We start from the raw sequence: 24,800 nt of genomic DNA, 5'->3' as shown, positions 1-24,800 counted from the left end.
TTTGACAGGTATGTTTTTTTCATCTGAGGCTGAGACTGAGTGGAATCACATTTTCCAGCACAGCGTTTATGAGGTAGGTTATGATTGGCCAGTGCCTGCGCAGCCACCACACGTAACAGCCATTTCAGACACGTGCAATCTAAGACTCTCTCGCCCTCCCTTTTTCACTCACTCTCTCTGTTGCTCTCTTGCTCTCTTTATTTTCTTGCAGCAACTCTCACTGCCTAGTAAAATGTTTTAACTTTTCATTTTAATTTTTAAAAGTATTGTTGTTTGTTAAAAGTGTGGGGTTTTTATGGCATCACTTACATTTATTGTATTATTTTAAAAAAATAAGGGGGAAAAAATTGAAGTTACAATGAAGTCAATGAGCTCACAGCTGAATAAGAGTTATGTGGTCCCGAGTTTTGCTCGAGTTTGTACTAACATGAGCACCATTAATTGTAGCTCCTTCAATTCATCTGATATCTTTAGTTGTTTAAATATTTATACTATATGTTCTATTTATATGTTAGATATAAAAATGTGGTGATTGACAGTGTAGATTGTAGTGCAGAAAATGACTTCATTGCATTGGAAATAAAGCAGGAAACCAATCCAGGGGTACTTTAAGTAGACCAGTGTCGACACTGTGTATAGGTCGAAAATATTTCACACAATTCCACTCTTCATCTGCAGTTCCTTTTTCTGCACTGAACAGTTATTCTGCATCTGCTTTCTATCCATGAATTATAATTGAGTATATGTTCCTGGCCATAACTAGCCATGATCATTAGAAAAAAAAGAAGGGAAGAAAAATGTGGTGCTGGGGACTGCCATGTGCTTTTCTCATTACTTTGCAGTAAGAGTACTGCTTTAAAAATGGGAGGGGGTGTAGGGGTCTGGGGAATGAAAGAGGGGTCAAAGTAAAATTCCAACAGAAAATGTGAAATTGCCCAAACCTCACATATGTACTGCTGTGTAGAGAGGACTATGTGTACCTCTGGGGAAAAAATCAGTGCTTTGTTCTTCTTCTTTTTAAGGGTCTGTATCCTAATGATTTCCACAGTTTTTTTTTTTTTCAATAAAAGTATTTGATGCTGTATTTAAACACTGATAAAGTTTAAATATGAACCAAGCAAACTATAAATGAACACTGAATTATTTTTTAATAAAATGAAATATATCACATTTGCATAAATCCACCTTCTCAACCTGCCCTGGTTAAGTGCCGGTCATTGAGATTGAAGTTACAAAGACTGCCTCAGCCTGGACTGCTCTTTAAATGAGACACAGTAGTGGGCCTGCAGTTACAGGGGGATCCTATACACTGTGCATGTGTCAGAAAGGCACAGTAATAAGAACATGTTCACCTGTAAGGGATAAAACAGGTTGAGATATGATTGTCCGGGAATGAATTCTGCTTTTGGTTGTGCTGCTAGAATGGAGACAACCTATAAATGTGGAAATGTACGATAGGGGAGGGTGTAGGGAAAACTATTTAAAAAAAATTAAATGAAATAAAAGCATCGTCATACACAGATCAATTAATTTAATACCAGTAATGATAAATAATTACAGAGAATAATTTCTCATTCTCTGTGAATGCCTTGATTGCTATCATTTCCCCCCTGTATTCTCACAGTAGAGCTCTCTCCAGTCTCCAGTCTGGCTCTGCCAGAATCTCTTGCTGTCAGCGTTCATGGAAACGTGGTCCTTCACATGTTCTCTAAAAGCATTTTAGTGTTGCTTGTAAGTATTTTTGAAACACCAGTTTCGCGAAATATGACTTTGGGAAGCTCTCTGTGTAGCTAACAGGTCTACACTGTACTCTCTGCCACTGAAATATATTTCTCTGTCACTTCAGTGCCCACTTGGCAAATAGCTAACTAGCTAACTAGCTATGCTAACTATCGAGTGCCCGATAGCTAGTGCTAGCTAGTTAACTTAAAGGCTAGCAAACTCCTCCAATAATACTTGTCAAAACATACAAAGTACACATTTCAGAAAATTGTTAGCTAGCTGAATTAATTAAGTTTCAAATAATCTTATTATTTAAAGTATAAGAGTCTATTCAAATCTATGTCATAAAATGTAAATATTTGCCACTGCTAGCTAGGCGCTAGTGCTAATGTATGGAATCTTATGGGGTAGCACCTAGCGCTAGCAGCTAGCTACATGAACCTAGCGTTACGTTAGCTGTGTTAATCAGATAAACATGTTGTTAAAGTTTTTTGTGAGGTTTTAAAAATAAATATAGCTAATTAATTACATAGTGTGAGCATACTTTGTGTAGCATACATGCACATGATTAACTGGTAAAATGATATGTTTATGTAAATATATAGGACTGATATCATTTTTAATATAAATACCAGCTGCTTTTGTTTGTTTGTATGTTTGTTTTTTGCTATGACAGAATCTGCAATTGTTGTTGTCTCACTTAAATTTAGGCCCGAAAGCAGTACTTTCAGCACCTTCAGCAGACTTTTATTGGACAGGGCTGTAAGGATGAATGAATCACTGAGCAGCAAACAAAAGCAACAGCAAAGTGGAGCTCCAGTTCCCCTTAGGAGCCTCAGCTCTAACAACCATGGAGGACACTGAAGCTGTAGATGATATATGATAAATGTGATATATTGGTTATTGGTTGGAACATGTGGCCACTGTTTCTCTCACTGGTTGCTGGTGAGGAAAATTGGAAACTGCGAAGTCTCACTCAGTGAAGATCACATGACGTTCATATTCAGCTCATGTATCAGCATATAGCCATATATAGTTTGTTCATTATGTTTAATAAATAATCTATTTGTATCATACAGCTAGGGGTGTAGGAAAATATTGATCGATTAGTGATACTCTATCGATTCCCAAAAACACTGTATTAAAGATTTTTGTACACCCAATCGCTGGATAACAGTATTGTAAGTTGCTTCAACTGAGACTGGGAGCAGTATTAGGGTAATAATATTGGCTTTAGCACACCGAGCTGACTAGTAACTAGACTCCTGAGGTCAGTCTAGAGCTGAAGTGCTTGCATTATATCAACCTAAGGTATCACAATATAGCTCAATAAATCAAATCGTCATCCCTGTATCACGATATATTGTATTGTCATGCTCTTACCGATACACAGCCCTATACATAGCCTAACAATTCATTGTGATTAATTATTTCAATTAATAGAACGCCTTAATGCATTTAATTACATAGTCAGAAATTATTCAGTTTCAACTAGGCTGAAGATATCTTGTGTGATTCGTGATTCGGTATGCAAAACATATTTATTTGAGGTCTTTAATTAAAAGTGATAGGACTGGTTCTGTGTTGTTCAGTCAGGGGATGAGAACTTTAAAGTGAACAGCTGGTTTGAAGAGAATCCACCTCTTGCTTGATTCCAGGGGAAGCTTTGCTAATCTGCTGCAGGACAGCAGAGTCGGCAGGAATCGTTCGCAAACTGCAAAAGGCATCCAGAAACAAAGATTCATAGCATTGCTGCAAAAGTCTCGGTGCTCTCCATAAATAACGTCCAGCATGAATGATGATCTTTTCGGTATTCCCTTAGGCTGTCAAAAAATACATTCAAGAAAAAAAAACTCTCCGATTGGTCACTGGAGCCTGACTTAATTGAAACCTTCTGTATGGCATGAGGAATTCTGGGACTTTGGCATGTACCCAAGAATCCCCAGTATGTTAGTTTTCTTTTCTCTCTCTCTCCCTCTCTCTCGCTCTCTCCCTCTCTCTCTCCCTCTCATTCCCCCTTCTCTTTTTTTTCTTCTCCAGAGTTGTCTTACATCAGCTCAGTGTGCCTGGATATGAGGTCTGGGAGAATATAGAGAGAAAGGAACTGCTTGGATTTTATCTTTGTCCTCTTTTTCGCTGATTGGGATTAAGATCTCTGGACAAATGGTTTGAGAAGAGCAACTGCAAACAGTAAGTTTTCTTTCAGGCTTTTCTACAGCTGAACTATTTGTCTGCCCTTTTTTATTGATCACCTTCAGAAGTATCTCAGAGAGGACAAAGATGCGTGTGTTTCTTTATTTGTCTGTGAATGTGAGATGTCATGCATTATCTATGCTCTGGTTTGCCCTAGTTCCTCTTCTTTGTGCTTAAAACTTTCTCTGGAAGGGCTACTGTTTGCATGGCAGGCTAAAATAGTGGATACCAGAGCAAACTGATACTTGATCCCTACTGCACAGTGAACTGATGCAAACCCAGCTGTTTTGGACGGCTTTACCAATATGGACGCCATCTGCAAGAGGATTTTACCTTTCTGAACTTTGTGCAGTTGGAGCAGAGTGCTTGATTTGGCTTTTTGCTGGTAAGAGGTGGTGCTTTCTCTGGATTGCTACATAATATTAGTCCTTCATTGACGTCAAACACAAAGAAAATGTATAATTCATGCTTTTATTCATGTAGCCTCACTTTTCCTTCTCTTTTCCTCTTCTTATTCTTGTAGCGTTCTTCAGATTGCTGTCCCGTACAGTTACAGTAATCACAGAGAGTGCTCGTCGGGTACATTGGTGAAACTGATGCCACTTGCTGGTTCGTAGAGCTAAAATGATTAGAGGAACTAGGCGTTCTACAATAAGAATGACACATTTTGACAGTTTCTGATGAAAGGTGCTAAAAAGGATATTAAACAGCTTAGCTTTCAGTTGGAATATCTTTAAGATTTTCTACATTACTGAAATGTTAAAAAAAAATATTTTAAAATGTTCTTATATCACTTACTTTTGATAATCCCCTAAAAATGATCCACAGATGATCGTTATGTAGCCAATTTAGTGAAGCTCAGCAGCGTTATTGAAGACACGATTTTGGAATGTTTTTGATGCTAGATGTTTTGGGGTATATTTAACAGCATTCATTACACTAAACCTACATTTCTTTTGTATTTGACAGATTGTCAATGAAGAGATTTGAATGCTAGTTAAATGTAACACCCACAGTGGACTATCAGATTAAAGGGTCGGCATGTTTATTAGTGGGATTATAGCCTAATTTACAGATTTCGTAGCGTAAAGGGGTCTTTGTGGCCAAGGTGTAGTTTACACAAGGTGCACCAGTGACTTGCCTTTTGTTTATGTTAGACTTGGGTCATGACCTTACCAAAGGGAACAGGCAGGGCCACCCTCTATGGCCTTTACACATGTTTTAAATGATCACAGTTACACACAACAGGTTTATCTAGCCTGTAGAGTTTAATCCTTTTGAATTATATGCTTATTATTATAATGAATTTGTCTTGAGACTTATTATTTCATATTAACTAGGAGCTGTTTGGCCACCACTTTGTAGCTAATATGTCAGTTAACTACATACACTTCTAAAAATAAAGGTGATTCAGATGGTTCTTTAAATGGTGCCATAGAAAAAACACTTTTGGTTCCTTAAAGAATCATGTTTGCAATAGAGATGAGATTAAAGTGGTCAAAAAAACATCATATGAAGGCTGTTTAGATCTTTAAAAGGTCTGTAACACTCATACGTTTATTGCAAACATGTTTCTTGATGGAACCAAAAGTGGTTCTTTTATTGTATCCCTTAAAAAAAAAATTAAAACTAAAGCGTGGGTCCACTTTTAGTCACGTGGTCTACTCCTCCAATACTTAACAGATTTTCTTTTGTAGATGGTTTTCTGATGTTAGTTAAACCTCTTCCCTTCCTGAGCTTCAAGTCGAAACATCCTCTAGCTTATCCAAGGGTGCTGACAGATTGTTATCATCTGGAATCGTGGACATGTCATTTAGATTAGTGATGCAGGCCTCTTGGGCAAGAGCTCAGTAGGGAATGACTGGCGGGACGTCTGATATCCGGCATAATGATATACTCCGGTTTGGTGTGTAATTTGAATGCGAGATTCAGAATATCTGAGGCACCCTGTTCTCCACAGTTCTGTTGCTCGCCATCTGACAAATCCATTTTCCGTTTTAATGCAGCTGAATGCGGACACCGGGGAAGTATTCCCCGTCCTAACAACAACTTGTTCAGCATGTATAAATAGCAACAAGTTGAATGCATTGCTGAAGAAAATACCAGGTTGTGTCCCACACACACCCCGTATTCTCCACCCAGCTTTAACAAGCTTAGTTTCAGCACACCAACACAACAACATTTTACATCTAAACATTGAGACGGGTGCTCAGTAATCTGTTATTTAACCTTACACTGGAATATGTACTTTGTGTACATGCTTGATGAGATTTAGCTGTTACCAGCTGCTGCTGCTGGCCCACCTTCACCAGAGGGATATAATGGATTAGGCTTTTTTTTGATGCAGAATGCTAATAAAAACAGCATGAGATGGTTTACATCCCCCTATGGGATGATGACAAGGCTATAAAAGGTGCCAGTAAAGTAGCAGAGATCTGGGGTTAAATGTGACCTGAGCTTTGTCTGCGATCAAGCCTGACGTTAAGCTTAGACAGTCTGTTAGCATCATTACCATTAGCATTGAAATTTTATAGGATCTTGCAACAGTTTTGTGAGAAGTTACAGTTAAATTAATGAAATGTTTTAAATGTATTAGACATCTAAGTCTTCGATTGAATTTATTTTCTGTTTTTTTATTTCTGTGATAGTAATAAAGCTATTATTACTACTGCATAGAGCAACTGTTGCTCGTTTCTGTTGAGACTGTGAACTCGACCTGCTTTTCAGAAATTGTGTATTGAAGGAGTAATTAAAAGGCATTGACAGCTTTCACCACGTCTCAGTCGCACATCATTCAGGCAGCCCTGTGTGAAGTGAGTGTTGCTTTTATGGAAGGAAATGGAACAGGATTTCTTGGCCAGGGCCGCTTTTTCCACAAGGCGAGGTTGCCGGGTTTAATGTAGCTCTGAAAACCCGAGGTAGAATTGATCATGCAGCTAGGTCTGGTTTCTGCAGGTGCAAAAGGCAGAGCTACTAGCACTCCCTTAAGGGGCTGTTTCGTTCTAGCCACAACTCACAGGGTCTTAACTCAAGCGTGTATTTTTACCAAACAGCTGGATTTCCTGTATCAATGCTGGGTTGTGACACCAGTTTTTCATTAAACCGGGGCTTGAAATATACAGTTAGCAGCTGTGGAAGTTTGACTCTGGCTGTTGATCAGGCAGCTGATTAGAAAGGAACTGACGCACTTCAACTTGCCTGATCAGAGTATGATCAGTAGCACGCTGCTCATTTAATCAGTAACTGTAAAAAGAAAATGGAGTGTTTTGTTTAATTATAAAATTATAGAATTCATCTAGAGGATTTGTACTTTACTGAAGTATTTTTGAAAGCGAATACTTGTTTTCTTAATTACTTTTCCAGAAGAAAATGTTTCTCTTTCTAATCAGTTGAGTATTCAAACTTTATATAGTATTACACAATTAACATCAGTATTAAACTGCCCACAAATACGGCATTTATTTTTTGTTTGAGGACTATTTCTACTGATTACTTGCCACATCACAACACACAACAGCACATCACACATCACAATCTTTTCACTTTTATAATTAATTTCAATAAATTTTTTTACTTTTACTCAAGAATGTTTGGCCTCTAAGCTTATACTTTTACTTTACTGTGATTTTGACATTGCGGCCAAACTTTCAAGTAATTACAGTTTCTTTGGAAAAAACTAAAATGATTTTATTAAATGACAGTTTCCCAGACTCAGGTTAGGCCAAAAAAGACTAAAAAGAATTTCCAACGGCGATTCATCATCAACACTGCAATTTAGTTTCATTTATTAGGCATAATCCATGTGTGGGAAGCAATTAAAATAAACATATTTTTTAAATTTACAATAATACGTTTTGGCATTAACACACCGATCACTACTCTGTTAACTAACTGTAGACATTCAACAAACTCATATATTTTAAGTCATCCAGGTCCCAGTCTGGAGCATTTTTTATTGATCCATTCATCCTGAAATTGAGACATTGTAAAGAACAACTGCCAGATTCACATTTACGTCAAAAGGTCAAAACTAGCAAAATGGAGACAGCGACAAAATATAGATTGTGTAAACATCATGCGTACATGAACCTTAGTTGCTGTAGAGCTTCGGGTTTGTCAATCCGTTCACATCAACTGTGCTATTTCACTGGCATTCTTTTTCTTGCCATCACCTGGATCCACTTTAGCTGGAACTGCCATTTGATTTGGATTTCATGCATTCCCATAAAAATAAAATATCTACAATGCTATGTCCATTGCCTTAGGGGGGAAATAAAAGAGGGTTCAAATGAAAAGCACATGTTCCCTTCACGCTTAAGTGTACGGGTGTGTGAATATCAGCTCAAGTATGAGGCGTTCACCACAACACCATGTAACAGGCCTCATAAAGTGCATTGTTCTGGGTTATGCCAACTCGAGTGCTGCCTTTTTAATAAGCTATTCTCACAATGGGACGTATTTGTTTGGCACAGGAATGTTTTGGGGCATTGTGTACCCTCCAAATTTCAACCAGATATCTCTGCTTTAACTGCTGACCGAGGCCCTTGGCTGGCTTTGGTAGCAGATTTACTCGTGTACATATTTAGATGTAATTGTGTGCATGTGCATATATGCTAGTATTTCAACTATTGCTGCAGGTGTCCAGCAGCCAGCTTTCAGTAATTCATGCCTTGTCTGTGTTGGCCTAAAACTACTGGTTTCTACAACCATTATGGTAATTCCAGTGTTCACTGGGATGTGACCAGCACTCTTACTGTTTAGAGGAATTATTGATTTGTCATCTGTAATGAGATCAAATGAGCTGTGGAAGACTTTGGAGTAAACCAAAATGCCTGAAGAAGTGGCGTTTGAAGGGCCCTCACTGTCATTTTCGGCTCAATTATTACAATTACAGTGCTCGGAAAGCCCAGGCTCCCCAGCACTCCCAGCCAGGGCCACTAATTGCAAACAGACTTTGACACTGAACTGTGTTGGAAGTTAATTCGAGGCTTTGGATAATGAATGCCTGTCTTACAATGTAAGTGAAATAAAGTAGTGCTTAAAAGTTCTTTCTTATAATGAAAGAATATTTCATACATTTATAATAAATAAATGAGGTCAGTAGTGCATTATTCAGCACCCAGCATTAAATATTGCAGTTTTTTAATGGACTTTTTATATCTTGAAAACTAAGCTAAGTTTTCTTTTATCCAAAAAAAAAAATAGGGTGAATGAATACTCCTACTAAACCTTTTTCCCCATGCAGCATGATGTGTGTCTGTCTTTCCACTTTCCTCTCTCTTAGATGAAGGCACAAAGGCAACTGAAGGACAGCCAGAACACTGACTTTTAAGCTAATGGGTAAATAATGATTTTATGCTAAACACAAATACAGTAAAATACTCATTCACAACTCACAAATTGAACTAATGATGTAAAAATGTCTAAATGCTTGTGGTTTTGCAGTTGAACCCCACTCAACTCCACTGATATCAATTTCAAAACATGCTTCTCTTGAAAACATATGGTATTGCTCCTCTTTTTTTTTTATGTATTTTGAGCTTTATTATTCAATTGTTTGCTTAATCTTAAGATAAAGCTGAAAGTGCACAACTCTTTATTAATAGCTAAAGTTCTATCTGGGCTAACATCAAGTTAGTTTTCCCCAAGTGGGTATCCTTTTTCCTTTTACTCCTGATTTTTCATTAATCTTGCTTAACAATGTTAAGGAAAGATGGAAATATGGTTTGTAACATTTTTGTCCTTTTAAAAATAGTGCACTAGAGAATCAGTGACTTTCTTCTCAAGCTAACTTAGGCAATGTTGAGACTGCTAGCCCACATGTAATTTTTGGCATGTGTAGATTGTATCCAGATTGATTCTTGATAGTCTGAACTGCCAAAAACCACATGAAATTCATTCTTTGTTAATCGGATCCAAACCACATTTGGAGGTGGTTTGAAATGTAATTACTATCGGATTTGTATGGACGCATCTCAATCCAAGCGACAGATAACAACCACGTTAAATCTAGAGTGTCCTCCATCTCTCCATCTCTCCCAAACCCATGCAGATAGGTTTGTGATATCTGTATGCAAATCTGATCTGATCACTTGCAAACCGTGTGAACAGACAAATCTGATTTGCCTGCAATCTGAACACCTAAGGCCCATGTCCTGATTCTCATAGGTCTTATGAACTAGCTTGAGTTTACTGACAAAATTGAAATGTGACGCTGTGATCAGGCCCCTGTCCGAAGCTTTGGGTTCTTTTGGCAACTTGTGGCAAGGCTTGACTACTGTATCATCTTTAAAGGGAAAATCAATTACAGGATGCAGATTTCATCTTTCCTTCCACAAGGGATTGACTCATCTGCATCCCACAAAACAAGCAGCCACAGAGAAGTGACTAAGCAGGGTCTGCTGATGTAACCAGTGAAATTGTACAGAGCTCACTGTGGAAGCCAGGATGCTTGCACGAGAAATCTCTACACAGCTGATAGTTGCTCATCTTTTTTGTTCTTAGTGTAGTTGCTGATGCTTATGTGGTGGCTGGAAGTGGTAAAGGAGGTGAGCTAGCTACCGGAAAGGTGTGGGTTCAATCCCAGGAATGACTGGGTTTTTTGGTTGTACCATTGGGCAAGACACTTAGACCCCCCTACTACTTGGCTGTTTCTGTTCTATTTGTAACACTGGGTCATAATTAGGCCTAATGACTAATGATTTCCTTTGCAAGTGACTTAATTGCTGCAAGTTCTCACAGCAATTACCCAAATAAATATTTGTGACCTCCATTTTGACCTCTATATTATTAACCTCCATTGAAAGTTGGCTTTGGAGATACATGAATTTAGCGTGACAGTCAGTATGCAACCTAACGTAGGCGAAATGCCCCCCTTTTCTTTTCTATACAAATTTAAGGCTGAATTTCAAGGCTTCATTTATTCCCATATCTAATGTGCATATCTAAAGCCTGCACAGCTCATAACTCTCCCTCGTTCTTTACCATTCGCGTGAGAGCTGTGTTGACTGTAGCGGCCACACAGAGGGCATGAACTGTGTACTTGTTCTCTTCTCCATGCACCACTCAGGGGCAGTATTATGTTTCGGGATCAGGTAGATCCTCCACTGTTGACACTGCAGGGTTTCTTAGAGGGTAAGGCCTCGTAGCGCACCATCAGTCTTCAGTTAGTGTGTTGTTTTTAAAGAGGTATTTCTTCTAAATGCTGATTGTTTCCGCCCCAACACTTTTCCTGTTTGCTTTTCAGTAATGATATTTTCAGAAGTGATATTCTTGGCCTTATTACACAAAGTACTTGTTTACGTCAGAGTAGCGGTGCTTTTGGAGAAGGCTAGGCTAAGGTCCAGCAGCTGGGAGCTGTCCTGTGGAAAAGGTTAGATTTCAAAACATTCTGTTGATTTCGTAAGTTAGGCCTTTTCACTCTCAGAGTGATGCACATAGACTTGAACATGCATTTGTTACAAGTAGATTTGATTGTTGTAACACTCTTCCTAAGAAAACAGCACATATTCTTCACTAATCTTCACTAAAACAAGGATTATTAATGAATATTATTATTAATGAACCAGAAAGAAGTTGATTTACTCGTATTTATGTCCTGTGTACCTCCCTCTCTGATTATGCTCCAACATGGGATCTTTAATCTACAGGTTCTGGCCCTCTGTAGATACTCTGTGTAAATTACAAAACAGCGTCCTTTGTTTATGTGCTTACAAACTGTGGAACTCTGTGTCACTCATATGAAAACCATTAAAAAGGCTGGAAAGCAAAACATGTTTTGGTGGAATTCCCCCTTTTAGGGGAGAGACATTTTGGCAAGCATGAAAAATCTGTGACACATTCCTTCAATATTTAAGGAAGATTACATTTGTATTTCAGTGTTGTACAGTTTTAAAACAACAAAAGAGAAAAAGGCACAAAGCAAATGTTTGGACACCCTGCAAGATCAGTATTTAGCAACACCCCCCTGGCAAGTAACACAGCTTGTAGCCAGCAAGATTCTTTCTGTTCTTGTTTGGGGGGATTCCACCCATTCTTCCTTGCACACACCTTCTGGTTCTGTGAGATTCTATTCCCTGAGGTATATCCACAGATATTCAATGGTTTTTAGGCCATAGCAAAACCTTCAGAGGTCATCTGTTGTGGATTTTGAGGTGTATTTAGTATCGTGATCATTAGCTTCTTTACATACAGTGTGATGCTTGCTTCCAGAATTTGCTGGTATTTTATTAAACCCATTCTTCCCAATGAAATGTTCCCTGTGCCACTGACTGCAAAACAAGCCTGACAAACATGTGCTTAACAGTTGGAGAGGTGTTCTTTTTATGAAATTCAGCACCTTTTCTTCTCCAAATGTATCTTTTCTTACTGCAACTAAAAGGTTCTGTTTTAACTTGATCCATAGAACAAGGCCTTAGTAAGGGCCTTATTTGAGCAGGTATCACTGTACTGTAAACCTGCAATTACCACTTCAAAGTCTGCAAATCTTTTATGGTGTTTTGCAGTCAAAGAAGGGATTTACCCTTGATTTACCTTTCTAGCAATATTTTTGAGCAGTTCTCTGTGAACGTTTTACTGGCCTTGTAGACTTCAACTTGTCCTCCATTGTTCCAGTTAAGTCTTAATTATTTTGCAAACTGAAAAACAACTAAATAAAATTTTAAATATAACATTTTGCCCAGTGATGTGTAGTACATTGTAAATGTGTTGACTTCTCTTTCTTTTTAAGCAGGTTTACAGATTCATATAGCGCAAATCACTTACACACACAAACACACACACTTCTCACAGATAATAGGCCCTGTTTGTGATGCGTTCCTCTCCCATCTGCCATTTTGTAAAAGTAAAACATATCATGTTAGACACATCTTAGCAAACTAAACTACAAATTTTATTGCCACTGTTTTTGAAAACTTGTATTACAAAATGTGTTAGAGTGTGTACACGAACACATGTACAACCTAGTATGTTCTTTCTCAGCCCTGACTGTGTCTTAGTGTGAGAATATGAAGCATATGTATGTAGAGTGACTGCGCTGTACAGAAATACATGTGAGAAATGCCTCAGTGTGTACTTAACCTAAGCTCAGAGCGGCTGTCAGGATGGAGAATGACTCAGGGACTTACACAAACCAGGCCAGGGCTAAGGGAGGGGGCGAACCGGCCAGTGTAATTTAACCCAACAATACAATGACCATTTTTAACAAATAGATACTCTGTGTCCGTCTGTTGGTATGTTGTGTGTAGAAAAATAAGACACCCCATAAAAGCCTTAGTCATTTTCATTGATTTAAACATATGAACATTCAATCTTATTTAAGAAAACAATTCAACAGCACTGAAAGAAGACTGATTTCTAATTGTTCTGAGGTCTTTTTAAACTGCTTCTCAGACTCACATGCTTCTGCAACCTTCAGAGAGCTCTTTAGATCTCGCCATGTTGATATCACTCAAGAGCAAACCAAACTAAATATGAAGTTTCAAATAAGGACACAGAAATATAATTAATTATATAATTAACCATATATTCTCTAACTATATTCTAATCATTTGCAGCTGTTGTGCTGCACCTAATTGTAATTTTAGGCTTTTTAAAATAGTAATAAATGTGGGGTGTTCAAACTATTTCCTCACAAGAAAATTGTATTTATTTTAATTACATTTTACAAATTATTATTAAAATACATTTCTTCAGTTTATTAAAGATTAAATGTCCATATGTTTAAATAAAAAAAGTAAATATATATATATGTATATATATTTACACACACCCACTAATCATCGATAACATTAATAGCACCCCTTTGTATCTACATTCATTGTCCATTATATCAGCTCAACTGCCCATATAGGAGCATTTTGTAGTTCTATAATTACAGACTGTAGTCCATCTGTTTCTCTGCATACTTTGTTGCCCTCCTATCACCCAGTTCTTCAATGCTCAGGACCACCAAAGGACAGATATTGGATCATTCTCAGCACTGCAGTGACACTGACATGATGATGGGGTGTTAGTGTGTGTTGCGCTGGTATAAGTGGAACAGACATATGTATATGTGTGTGTGTGTGTGTTGAGTAAGGAGGATTTAAATATTTTAGATAACTACTGTTTTACCTGTTTTCTTTGTCCAATAGACATTCTTTTACAAAATGAACCAAACTGATGACATTTATTTTTTTAAGCTTCTCTTGCTCGTGTCTGTAAGGGATTTGAAGTAATTGGCAACCGAGCGTAAGCTGATTTTTTATGTTAGCCCTGTGCCAGTGTAACCATGGAAACAGGTACAGCAAAGACAGATGGTTCTGTGCCTTTACAGTAACAGAGGTGAATGTGAATTCCATCCACAGTCCATCAGCCTTCATTTGATGTATTCGTGTGCAGCAATAAGAGTCGAATAAATGCATGGTTCTGAGGGATCACACCAGAACTTTGCCTTTAATTCACTGAGACAGTGACGCAAGGTCATACATACAATACATGTCCAAATGTTTGTAGAACCTGTGAGAATTTGATTGCATTCCACCACACGAGCAATAGTGAAGTTAGGTACTGGTTTGGACACCTGCTCATTCATTGTTTATTCTGAAATGAAGGCTATGAAAAAGAGTTGTGGATGTTTATCTGCTCCACAGAATCCTATTCTGCTTCTCTACAGGGACCAGACAAGCTGTGTGTGTGTGTGTGCGTGCAAACATTTGGACATATTGTGTATTTTTTTTTACCATTGAATCTGCACACTTTTGTCATACAGTGCTGATTATGGTAACATAGTGGTAAGTCTAAAAGAAATTACCACTGTTTATTTTTATTACACTATGTGTCATTATTTTGCCTTACAACTCCCTGTACGCGCCTCTGTATTTTGCCTCTCTCCACTAGAAATAACTTTTTCCCCTCAACACTTCCGAGAACAGTCTGACCCAGTGAGCATTTCACATTAAACCATTCTGAATGCTTGTGTTTACATTTCCACCAGTGAATTGTGGGAAAATTCTGAAAAATCGGGTGAAATCCCCATTTTTTAAAAGATTGATGTAACAAAGCCCCAAGATTAATAACTGAATAATAAGGCCTGCAGTTTACGAGAGTAAAAAAAAATATCTTTTTCAACCACAAGTCTGTGTGAAAGTAGTTATGTGAGAATGTAAGCATGCCTGTGTGTGGCGGTGGGAAGTGCTGGTAGAACAGCATAGTGAAGAACCTTCTCCCCACTGTGCTGTAACCCCAGCATGCACCACACTGAGTAATTGAGGGTCCCTCATAACCCAGGTCATGGCTGCTGCGCTCTCTGTGTGGTATGGCCTGTGCCGGCAAGTTCACACGAGTTAACTCAGGGTCACTGGTGTTATTGGAGGTGCAAAGCATGCTTATTGTAGGGTGAGTCTACCAGAGGCCATATGGGGTCGAGTCATGGAGTTGTTGGAGGGTATGCAGACCAGGAAGGAAACTTCCCACTAGTGCATCTGTGTCCAAATCTAGTCCCACATAGAGGCAATTATGTGATTGTGCCCAGTGGAGTGGTGGAGGTCTGGCCTACCTTAAATATCTGCTCAGCTGTTCTTTTAATAGTAGCTCAACCAAACCGTTTAACCAGTTCCAGTTTAACCGGTTGGCCTTACTGTAAGTGTGAGACATTGTCTAATTTAACCCCATTTTCTACCCAGTTTGGAGGCAAATTACCCAGTCCCCATTCATGTGAACTCTCCCTGTCACTAGCAATGCCCCCAACACTAGGAGTCAGCCACCACCTCTTTTGCACCTCTTATGCAGCATCACTAGGCAGCCAACGTGCTCAGAGGAAACATCGGACCCCCAGCTTCCATACAACAGCTAACAGACGTCAGTGCTGAGGCGTCACAGTCCAGTAGGAGTGATGTGAGGAGGAAGTGCCATCAACCTGCATCTGAGAGAGCAAGGCCAATTGTGCTTTCTCAATTGTGCAAGCAACATGACCCAGGATTTGAACCAGCGATCCTCAGGTGTTTGAGTCTTGCGCTGTTCTGAGGCATTGGCCTGTAACACTTGTAGCTCCCAACCCTCTGGAAATTCAAGATTTAGTCCACCTGCTAATTTGTCATACCCATCCAAAGCTGCAGGTGTGGAGCCACTACCGCTCACGCAGTTTAGTGTTTTTATTTCTTTAAACTTTACATTTAATATTCATTATTTTTCACGTGTAGCTCAGTGATTCAAGAAGACAAATTTTGTTCAACACTACACTCTAAAAAGGTGGGGTTGATATAGTACTTAAATAAGGATTTATCCAGGCAAAGAACCATTTACACATTTAAAAGGTTTTTTTTTTGCATGGTCCTATGCAGAACCAGAAGTCTTTTTTGAGGGTGCATGATTGTTTTGTGCTTCGTACTTACATAGATGCTATAGATAGACCACTTTTTGTCCCCTAAAGAACCATGGTTCACAGGTGTTGGATTTCTTGCTAGAACTTTATTAAATTACATTATTAAAAAGATTTTTAAAAGACATTTATACAGTATATCATGACAAAAAGGTTTCCTAAGGAGCCTAAAAAGAAGTTTTTGTCTATGGCATGAGTGTTGGAGGAGAATTGGTATATGGAATATGGAATATTCTAAGAGGTAATTGGTCAGGAGTGTAGACCTAGAGCTGTTAGTTCTAGAGCGTAAATCAAATGGGAATGTAATTTATGTTATGTCACGTACATTTGAATTGTACAGCAAATTCAATTATACAATATAGGTAATTTGGCTGACAAAAAAAAAACATCTTACCATATCCACACAGACATGGGGAGTAGTAGGTTTTTTATCTGCTCATCTTAGCTGAGCATCATTCAATTCTAAAGACCTGTATTTATGAATACAGTATTATTTATATACAGTACAAATTACGTGCTAGTTTCATAATAGTTACCAAACAATTATGGTAGTTACTGAAGAGTAAAACCAATCACTGTATAATAGCCCTGTGGTTTAAGAGTTTAACAAGGTTCTTTTTTTACTGGTCTGAGGGAGTAGAAGGACCTTCAATAGAAAGCGGTCTGAATTGGACCAGAGAAAGCGGAAAACAGTCAGATCCCAACATGTTCATATATGGGCCACTCCTACGCAGCCCTGCGAGGAGAGTTGTGTTTGGCTGTGGATTAATACTTTTCAGGGGGAAAAACTCTTCTGAGCTATCCAGCAGAGATCCATGTTTGTGTTGCCCTTCAGTCACTCACCCTTTACACTGGATTTATATAACACTCGTAAACACACTGCTGGGCTTTGCTCAAACATTCTATAATAGGAATCTTTAATCTGTTGTCTAGTCAGATTTTTAGATGCTGTTTTTGTACATAGAATGTGTGAAAGACAACTAATATATACAAATGAAAAGTTAGTATTATTGAATGATACAATACTGTGGACTGTTGTGTTGTCTTTTTTGTAATATGCTACAGTAAAGCGACAGTAAAGAGACATACTAATGTATCAAAGTTAGCTACAGAAATTAAGTCTGTCCTTTTTTCTATTTATCATGGCTACTAAGAACAGCATGTCCAAACCTCAAAAAAGGCTGTAAAATTGCAACAGCAAACAACACCATGCTTGTTTATAATTCTGTTGAGCATCTGTCTCTCGTCATTTTGTTATATTCAATTAACAGTTCTCTTCTGAAAGTCATAGTCACTACAACTACTACAACTAAGTCTCTGGATAACATTGCTGTCTAAAAATGAAATGTATTTCTAGAAAATAGTCACTTTACAGGAGAAGGATAGACATTCTTAAGTTTCAGTTTACGTTAACGTAAAGAGATTTCCTTCCAACTGAGAAAGGTTTTATTGGTCCATTCATCATGAAATGTTCAGGCAGTGTAAAGCAGAATGTACATCTGCAGAATGTAGAAATAGAAATACCAGTTAAAAAGTGGAAATACATGTTTTTTTCTTGGATAGCAACAATATATTCTTTTGTACTCTTGAGGTTTTTTTTCCAGTTTATTCTGGAAATTAAAACATTGACACAGCTTGAACCCCTTAAAAGGCCATGAACCACTGATTAGTCCAGGGTTCCCGTCTTAATTTCTGTAACTTATAAATAACTTGGCCAGTTTTCATTGTTTTCCATGTTTTTACTGAATAATAAGTTTCAGCATTTGTCTTAACTTAAGGAGTTGAGACTCATCAGTGTGGGAATTCTGTGAGATATGGTTTCTGTAACTTCCTATAAAACCTAAAAAGGCTGGCATGACAAAGTAATGATGGTGATTCCAAATATCTTTTCAAGCCTGTACATGATTTTCAGTCAAGCAACATATGTGTTGGTCATCTCCTGCGTCATTCTACAGTTTATCTTTGTGAAGCAACTTTCCAAAACGTTGATGAAAACAACCTGTGTATATAAACAGTTGTGAGTGTCACAGTGGTGCATCCGTCATTTGGCGAATTTGGCTAAGGAAAAGGACTCTGTGTGTGGACTCACATTGCCTGAAATGGTTACTCTTATTGGCACGGTGAGCAGTGTCCAGCTGAGGTAATGTCTGAGTCACTGTCAGGCGCCTTGCTCTGAGTCCTCTGCTTAGTTTGTTTTTAGATTTAATGCCAAGCACTCTTAGCCAATACGTTTGTAATGCAAAATCAAAATTGCCATTAACAACATTGTCTTCATTTAATAGTTTCATGGTGCTCAAAGGTGAAATTGAATTGCTTGAATTACTTTATATAGCTGCATTATTTTCCTACATCTAAATACATCTCCTGCTCCATTTTTCGAACCTCGCATAATTCCATGACTCTATGAAGAGCAATAAATCTCAACATCTTGTGACTGGCTTTTTGCACTGAGGTAATTAATCAGTTCGGTCCAGAGTGCTGTGTGTCAATTAAACTGTTCCCACCATTTCATTTTGTTCTGAGAAGCACAGCTCACATGGCTGTGGTGTGATTAATGAATGGAAACTCCAGCAGCCCCTGCAGGCAATTATTGCATCTTTATTGGCCTAAGTAAAATCATGGTTTGAGTAAAAGGCGTTTGTTTTGCCATTAAATATACCTCCTAACTTAGTGCCCTAATGTCAGTGTGCTGAAAAGCCCATTACACAACACTACAGAATAAGGACGCCTAGTATGGAATTGTTCCTGGTGTCCTAATGTATGTTTTCCTCTCTTCTTTTAGATTGATATGTTACATTAAAGCTTGTTTTTGTGTTTGCTCCCCAGGCCTGGTGTCTACTGGAGATGAATCACCTTTGGAAGATGCTCTTTCCATTACCACTTCTTCTGTACCTGTTAGGGACTGCAAAATCCCAAGTAAATCCAAGTAAGACCAAGTTTTGACCAAGTCTTTCATTTTACACGTCTGTAATGTCAGGATACAGCTCTGATCTTTCTTGAGAAACGCTGGGCAAACCTATGGCTTTGTGTACATGGCAAAAAAAGATAAAGCTGGGCAATTAATCAAAAACTAATCAAAACCAAGCTTTAAATCCTCTAATCGACGTAATCTTGCCGATGTTGATTATTCTGTGTAGTCATGTGGCTCCTCCCCATCCAGACTGCGATTTGGAAGCAACATGGAGGACGACTTAAACACAGAGCCAACCTAGCAACTCAGGCTGCTTATATTATCGTTCATTAATCATAATCATGGTAAAATGTTCCATTAGTCGTAATATAGATTTCAGTGTTATAGCATATACCTTAAGTGCTAACAAGCAATTTAACTAGGTTTATTAAATTCAAATAAATTAGTTGAATTATTCATTATTAAAATGATTATTTTACATTAATCCAAGCCTAAAACATACTGTCTTTTACTTTATATACTGTGTTACATGGTGTACTACTAGTAGGGCTGGAAATGTACGTAATAAAGTGTACTATTATCCACTGTTACTAGACCTAGTTAGTATTTTGGTTGAGTTATAATTTACTGAAATATTTTTGAAATGTAACACTTAGAACGTTGAGGTACTCATTACAAATCTCAGGGGTTTTCCACTTTGCTTGTGCTAGTCAGTTTCCATACATTTAAATTTAGTGTTTTTATTGAAACATCCATCAGAATTGATATCACCATCTAAATGCTGTGTGTGGTCAATATTTTAAGCTTAGTTCCACCAGTTAGTTACCACAATATCACTGCATCACACCCCACCGAACTACAACTTTATTTTTAAATAAAAAATTATTTGAGTTAGTTTTTTAATCGTAAATACTTTTGGACTGTTTTGGCTCCATTTTTTTAATTAAGAAAGGCTTTGATACTGTAGCCAAACTTTGACTTGAGTACAGTTTTGAGACAGACTATTAGCCTGCACTGGAGTAGAGCAGGCCACTTGCCCTGAATCGGGTTTGGAAGCTGCTGAAGTTCTATTCTGGATTATATGTGAAACCTTCTACGTAGCTTTGATCCGCGCCTTTCTACTCCAGCTCGTTCCCTCCAGCATGGGTGGTTTGTGGGAAGGAAAGTGTGATGTCAATGTGAGGTTCAATTATATTTTACAAGGGAACCAGAAGCTAGTGACATGGCAAGCGAAGATTACAGTAGAGCCAAGGGAAAGAGATGAGGAGAAAGGATCCTAGAGTATGAAAATCACACCATACTGTTACAGTGTATCAGTATAAATTCTATTAGGTATATTAGGTTAGGTACTGAAGTTACTGAAGAGTCGGAGCATGGCTGGGTGATGCATGTGGAATGTGTAGTGTAAGTTAATGGTTGCTTTTACAGCTGTGTGTCATGTTGCTTTATGGCATGGGAAGGACAATAAATGTTCAGTTCTTCATACAGATTAACAGGAGAGTTTAATTGTTGCCTTGTTTGGCTTGCCACCAGCATTTTTTTGGTGTGTTTCAAGGTAAAGAATATCTGTCCCCGTGGGTGGTGGTCAAGGACTTGAGGTTGCTTTAAGGGCTTCATGGCTTTCCATGTTCATGAAAAGCCTCACACATAGCTGTTCCGAATACTGTTTTCTCAAGCTGGGAGTTTATTGACATATGGTGTACAACAAGCACTTTGGGTTAACATACTTTTTAAGAATTTTGGAGAACTTTGGAGTTTGGACAACACTCCCACACACAAATTCACAAACCCAGGCTGATTATCCAGCTCAGCATGGGGCACTGCTAGCTTTTTTGTATCACTGATCCCAGAAGAATTCAAACAAAAGAAAACTGTCTCCCAGCTCTCTGTGGTTTTAAGACTCTGTGTCATTTCGAGTCCATCTTTCCAGTCGCTGTGCTCTAATTGTATTGCAGAAGCAGGCCCTGGATCCTGATGTCCTTTTTATCGCGCTGGAGTACACTGTGGCCACTGCAGAAACATGACCTGCCAGCCATCCTACTGCATTTAGCTCTTGCCTTGCATGTGGATGAGCTGGTTTAGAGATGACTTTAGTTCATTAAATCATGACTTTAATATGATGACATGAGGTTAACGTTATTTTCCTTTGTCTGTTTATACTAGGTATCATTTATTCTCAGTTCTTCTGCTTTGAACTAAGCACACAGTGATTCAATTTCAGACAGAAAACCAACCACCAACTGTTAACTTGTAGCATAAACCTATTAAGAACTAAAGTGCTACTTGGGATTCAAAGCTCTTTTTTAAAGGAGAACTATACACCAATCACAGATTGGCAGATTACAGCAGATTTAGATTTTTAACATGATTTAAATACAAAATAGCATGTTGTCAATTTGCAATAACGTAATTTTAGCATTTAAAAGGAATGGCCCAGCAAAAAAATCTGATTTATATCTATAGTTTACATATTTTTCCTATACCTTAAAGGTAGTTAATTGGCTAAGATGTGTTTGGTGTTTAAACTTTGCTTTGTTCTAAAAGTATTACAGCTAAAACTATGGCTAAAATGTAATGAACATCTAATACCTAAAATCTCTTCCCAGTAAAAAGACTTTGGTGCCTTAAACTTAAAAAGTTTAAAAGTTTAAGAACATCAAACTAAGTTCACAGAATTTAATACTGATTCTTTTTTTGTGAACATACTAGGAGGAATTCGGTGTACACACATTTTATTGCAATCTTTTTGAAGCAAACTTCAATAGCAACACTTTAGCTCATTTGTTCCAATGAGTTTAACAGGTTAACGACTTCAGGTTTTAATTAAAAGAAACATATTGTTACTTTTACAGAAAAATCCTGTATCTTCATTTTTTTCTTTTTGACTTCATTTAAATCGGACAGGTTTTTATATTGATGAATGTAAAGATCCTAATTTTACCAAACTAATGCCAAAGCCCTCACATTGCTTCCTCTGGTTGTGATGTCAGCTCTCAAAGCTGCTGGGTGCTTAAACAACCTTTAAACCAAAAAAGTTTCAATATATGTATTTAACCATATCTTGAAACTACCCAATAAAAAAAAGAACTGGATGGACATTTAGATTAACATGATGCCAAGAGCCCCAAATACGTCTAAAGAATTGTTATAGTTGTTTTCTGTAAACAAAGCTTTTGCAGGATTATTTTTTTAATGAAAAGTAAAAGTAAAAGGCAAACATCTGAACATTTCTAAAGAAATTACAGAACGTGACACTGGATTTAGATTTAGAATCCGTAATGTTGTGACTTGTTTTAATGTCTCTCTTTGTGAGGTGCAGCCTCCCCATACAGACGCAAAAATATCTGTGTGTCTCTGTGTGGACGGAAATATTTTCAAAAATGGAAGGAATGAAATCTCTGTATTTAAATATCAAATTTCCTGAATACATGTGGACGAGCCGTAGGCTTAAAGCCCCCTAATGAGAAAAGTAAAAGTAAAACTGTTCTCTCTGTTGCCCTCGGGGAAACGCTTAAGAACCCTGAAGGCTAACACAGAGAGAATGAGGAGGAGCTTCTTTCCACAAGCCATCCGTGCCTTGAATGGGGACAGGGACTTAGGACACTAAATCAAAGTATCTACATACACAAACTGGACCCTCACTCACTACAATACACAACCATGGCTCACGGAAAACACACTACGGACAATAATGAAAATATTTCTTTTAACTCACACATACACTCACATACAGATAAATATGTACATATGTATATGTATGTATATATACACACACACACACACACACAGACACGCACTATTTCATCTCTGTATATATATTTGTATATTTGTATTCTGTACTTTTTTTTTGCTTATATTTCTATATTTTAATTTTTATATTCTATTCTTTAACTTAAATGTAACTTATTCTATTTTTATTTTCTTCATTTTTATTTTATTTTTCTTTTGCACTTTTGCACTTTACTTCATTAAGTTAAGGTGTAGTTAAGTTTAAATGTAGATTTTTATTGTATAGCTTGATGTGAGCAGACTGTCAAAAAAGCATTTCACTGCAAGTTATACTGTGTATGACTATGTATGTGACAAATAAAATTTGATTTGATTTGATTTGAAAAGTAAAAGCCAAACATCTGAAAATTTTAAAAAAATTACACAACATAACACTGAATTTACCTTGAAGAAATGCTCTCTTAAGCAACACACAGGGAACTGTTTAGCTGTGATGCTCACAGACAGTTCTGGATGAATGGGGAGTGTGTTCCTGTTAGTGTTTAAGGGAGCAAGGCAGCATAAAAAGGCAACGCTGAAGTGCAAAAAGGTCAAGCTCCATCAGTCAGTACGTCAAATACATGTTTGGCTGCACCTAGAATCCTGGGATCTATTAGAGGATTGTGACCTTGCCTCGAGTTTATTATTGAATGAAGCAAGAGAGCAAGCATGACTGTTTACAGTGGATTCAGCAATCAGGCTGGAGTCTGTGGCTACTGCATACCAGACATTTTGACAACAGGAAAGTACATTGAATCGGCTTCTCTTTCTTTAATTTTTCCAGAGCTTCTGTGTGTTTCCCAGATTTTTGTTGCCCGGTTTGTGAGCCACAGCACAGTCTTTCTCACATTCGGAGATGTAGAAGAAGGGTTGAGGGAGGTTAAAGAAGTGATATTAGTGGTGGAGATACAGTAACGCCTTCAGAAGTTCAGAATAGCTTCTCGGCTAGGATGGTACATTTCCGTCATTTTTCCACTGTTTTAAACATACTTGTGATGTGAGGCAGATGCTGTAATCTCTAGTTGCTCCACCATATTTCCGCTGAAATTAAAATGAAAGGTTTTTTTCCAGCAGCAGGAAAAGTGCGTTGCAGAATTTAGGAGCTATGACGTGCTCCAGTGCCAATTTTCCCCTGTTTAAAATTCCCAAGCACTATAGTTATACCATACCACACCACGTTTTTTCCAGTTTCTCCTTTGGCGTGATGGGACGGCGCTTTTCAGTTTCAATAGTGCTGGTATACTGAACAGGGAAACTCAAGGATCACTTACTCCAACATGAAAGTGTTTCCTTTAATTATTCTTGTTCTGATTCTCTTCTTTTTAATACTTCTTTAATATTTTTTAATGACCTATTTTTTCAATTCTCTAATAATTTTGGCAATTCTCTATTTATCATGGGTGAGTCTGTATATTTGTACACTGGCATGCAAATGTTTGGCACCCCTGGTTAAAATATTTGTTAATGTGAATAGCTAAGTACGTAAATATGACCTGATTCCCATATGGCAGCAAGTTAAAGAGGAAACCTTTCTGTAACTTTTTCATTTCCATAGTATCAGGCTCAAAATAGCATATCAGTACACCCCCTTTGGCAAGTTTGTAAATGTTCTTTGTAACCAGCTAAAAGTCAGTTTCAGTTCCTTGTAAAAGAATTCTAGTTCTGTGAGATTTTTGCCGTTTTGCTTGCACTGCTTATTTGGGATCTATCCACAGATTCTCAGTGATGTTTAGGTGAGGGCCATGGCAACACCTTTTTATAACGTTGTTGCAAAGCAGAAACTATGGGAGGAACCAAGGCAGACCCATCCTCCTCTGGTCAGAACTATTTATAAATTTTTGATAAAAC

General features: G+C 37.8%; 1 protein-coding gene across 5 annotated transcripts in view; it reads left to right on the top strand.

Moving 5' to 3' along the window:
- The first annotated feature begins 3,780 nt into the window (after positions 1–3,780).
- ddr2a (discoidin domain receptor tyrosine kinase 2a) overlaps positions 3,781–24,800 on the top strand; it is a 43,224-nt gene continuing 22,204 nt past the window's right edge. For 3 of the 5 annotated variants that reach the window (XM_072684345.1, XM_072684346.1, XM_072684342.1), the window contains exons 1-2: positions 3,781–3,912; positions 19,100–19,199. In XM_072684345.1, the coding sequence (XP_072540446.1) occupies positions 19,118–19,199 (82 nt within the window). In that variant the 5' untranslated portion in view covers positions 3,781–3,912; positions 19,100–19,117. Of the gene's footprint in view, positions 3,913–4,213; positions 4,301–4,466; positions 4,525–9,199; positions 9,256–19,099; positions 19,200–24,800 lie in introns of those variants that run through there. The other 2 variants (XM_072684344.1, XM_072684343.1) reach the window with 2 other exon arrangements.

This window comes from Salminus brasiliensis, chromosome 7, assembly GCF_030463535.1.
Source record: "Salminus brasiliensis chromosome 7, fSalBra1.hap2, whole genome shotgun sequence".
Classification (NCBI taxonomy): domain Eukaryota; kingdom Metazoa; phylum Chordata; class Actinopteri; order Characiformes; family Bryconidae; genus Salminus; species Salminus brasiliensis.
The sequence above is the reverse complement of the archived record's forward strand: the minus strand, read 5'-3'. Positions and strand labels throughout refer to the sequence as shown.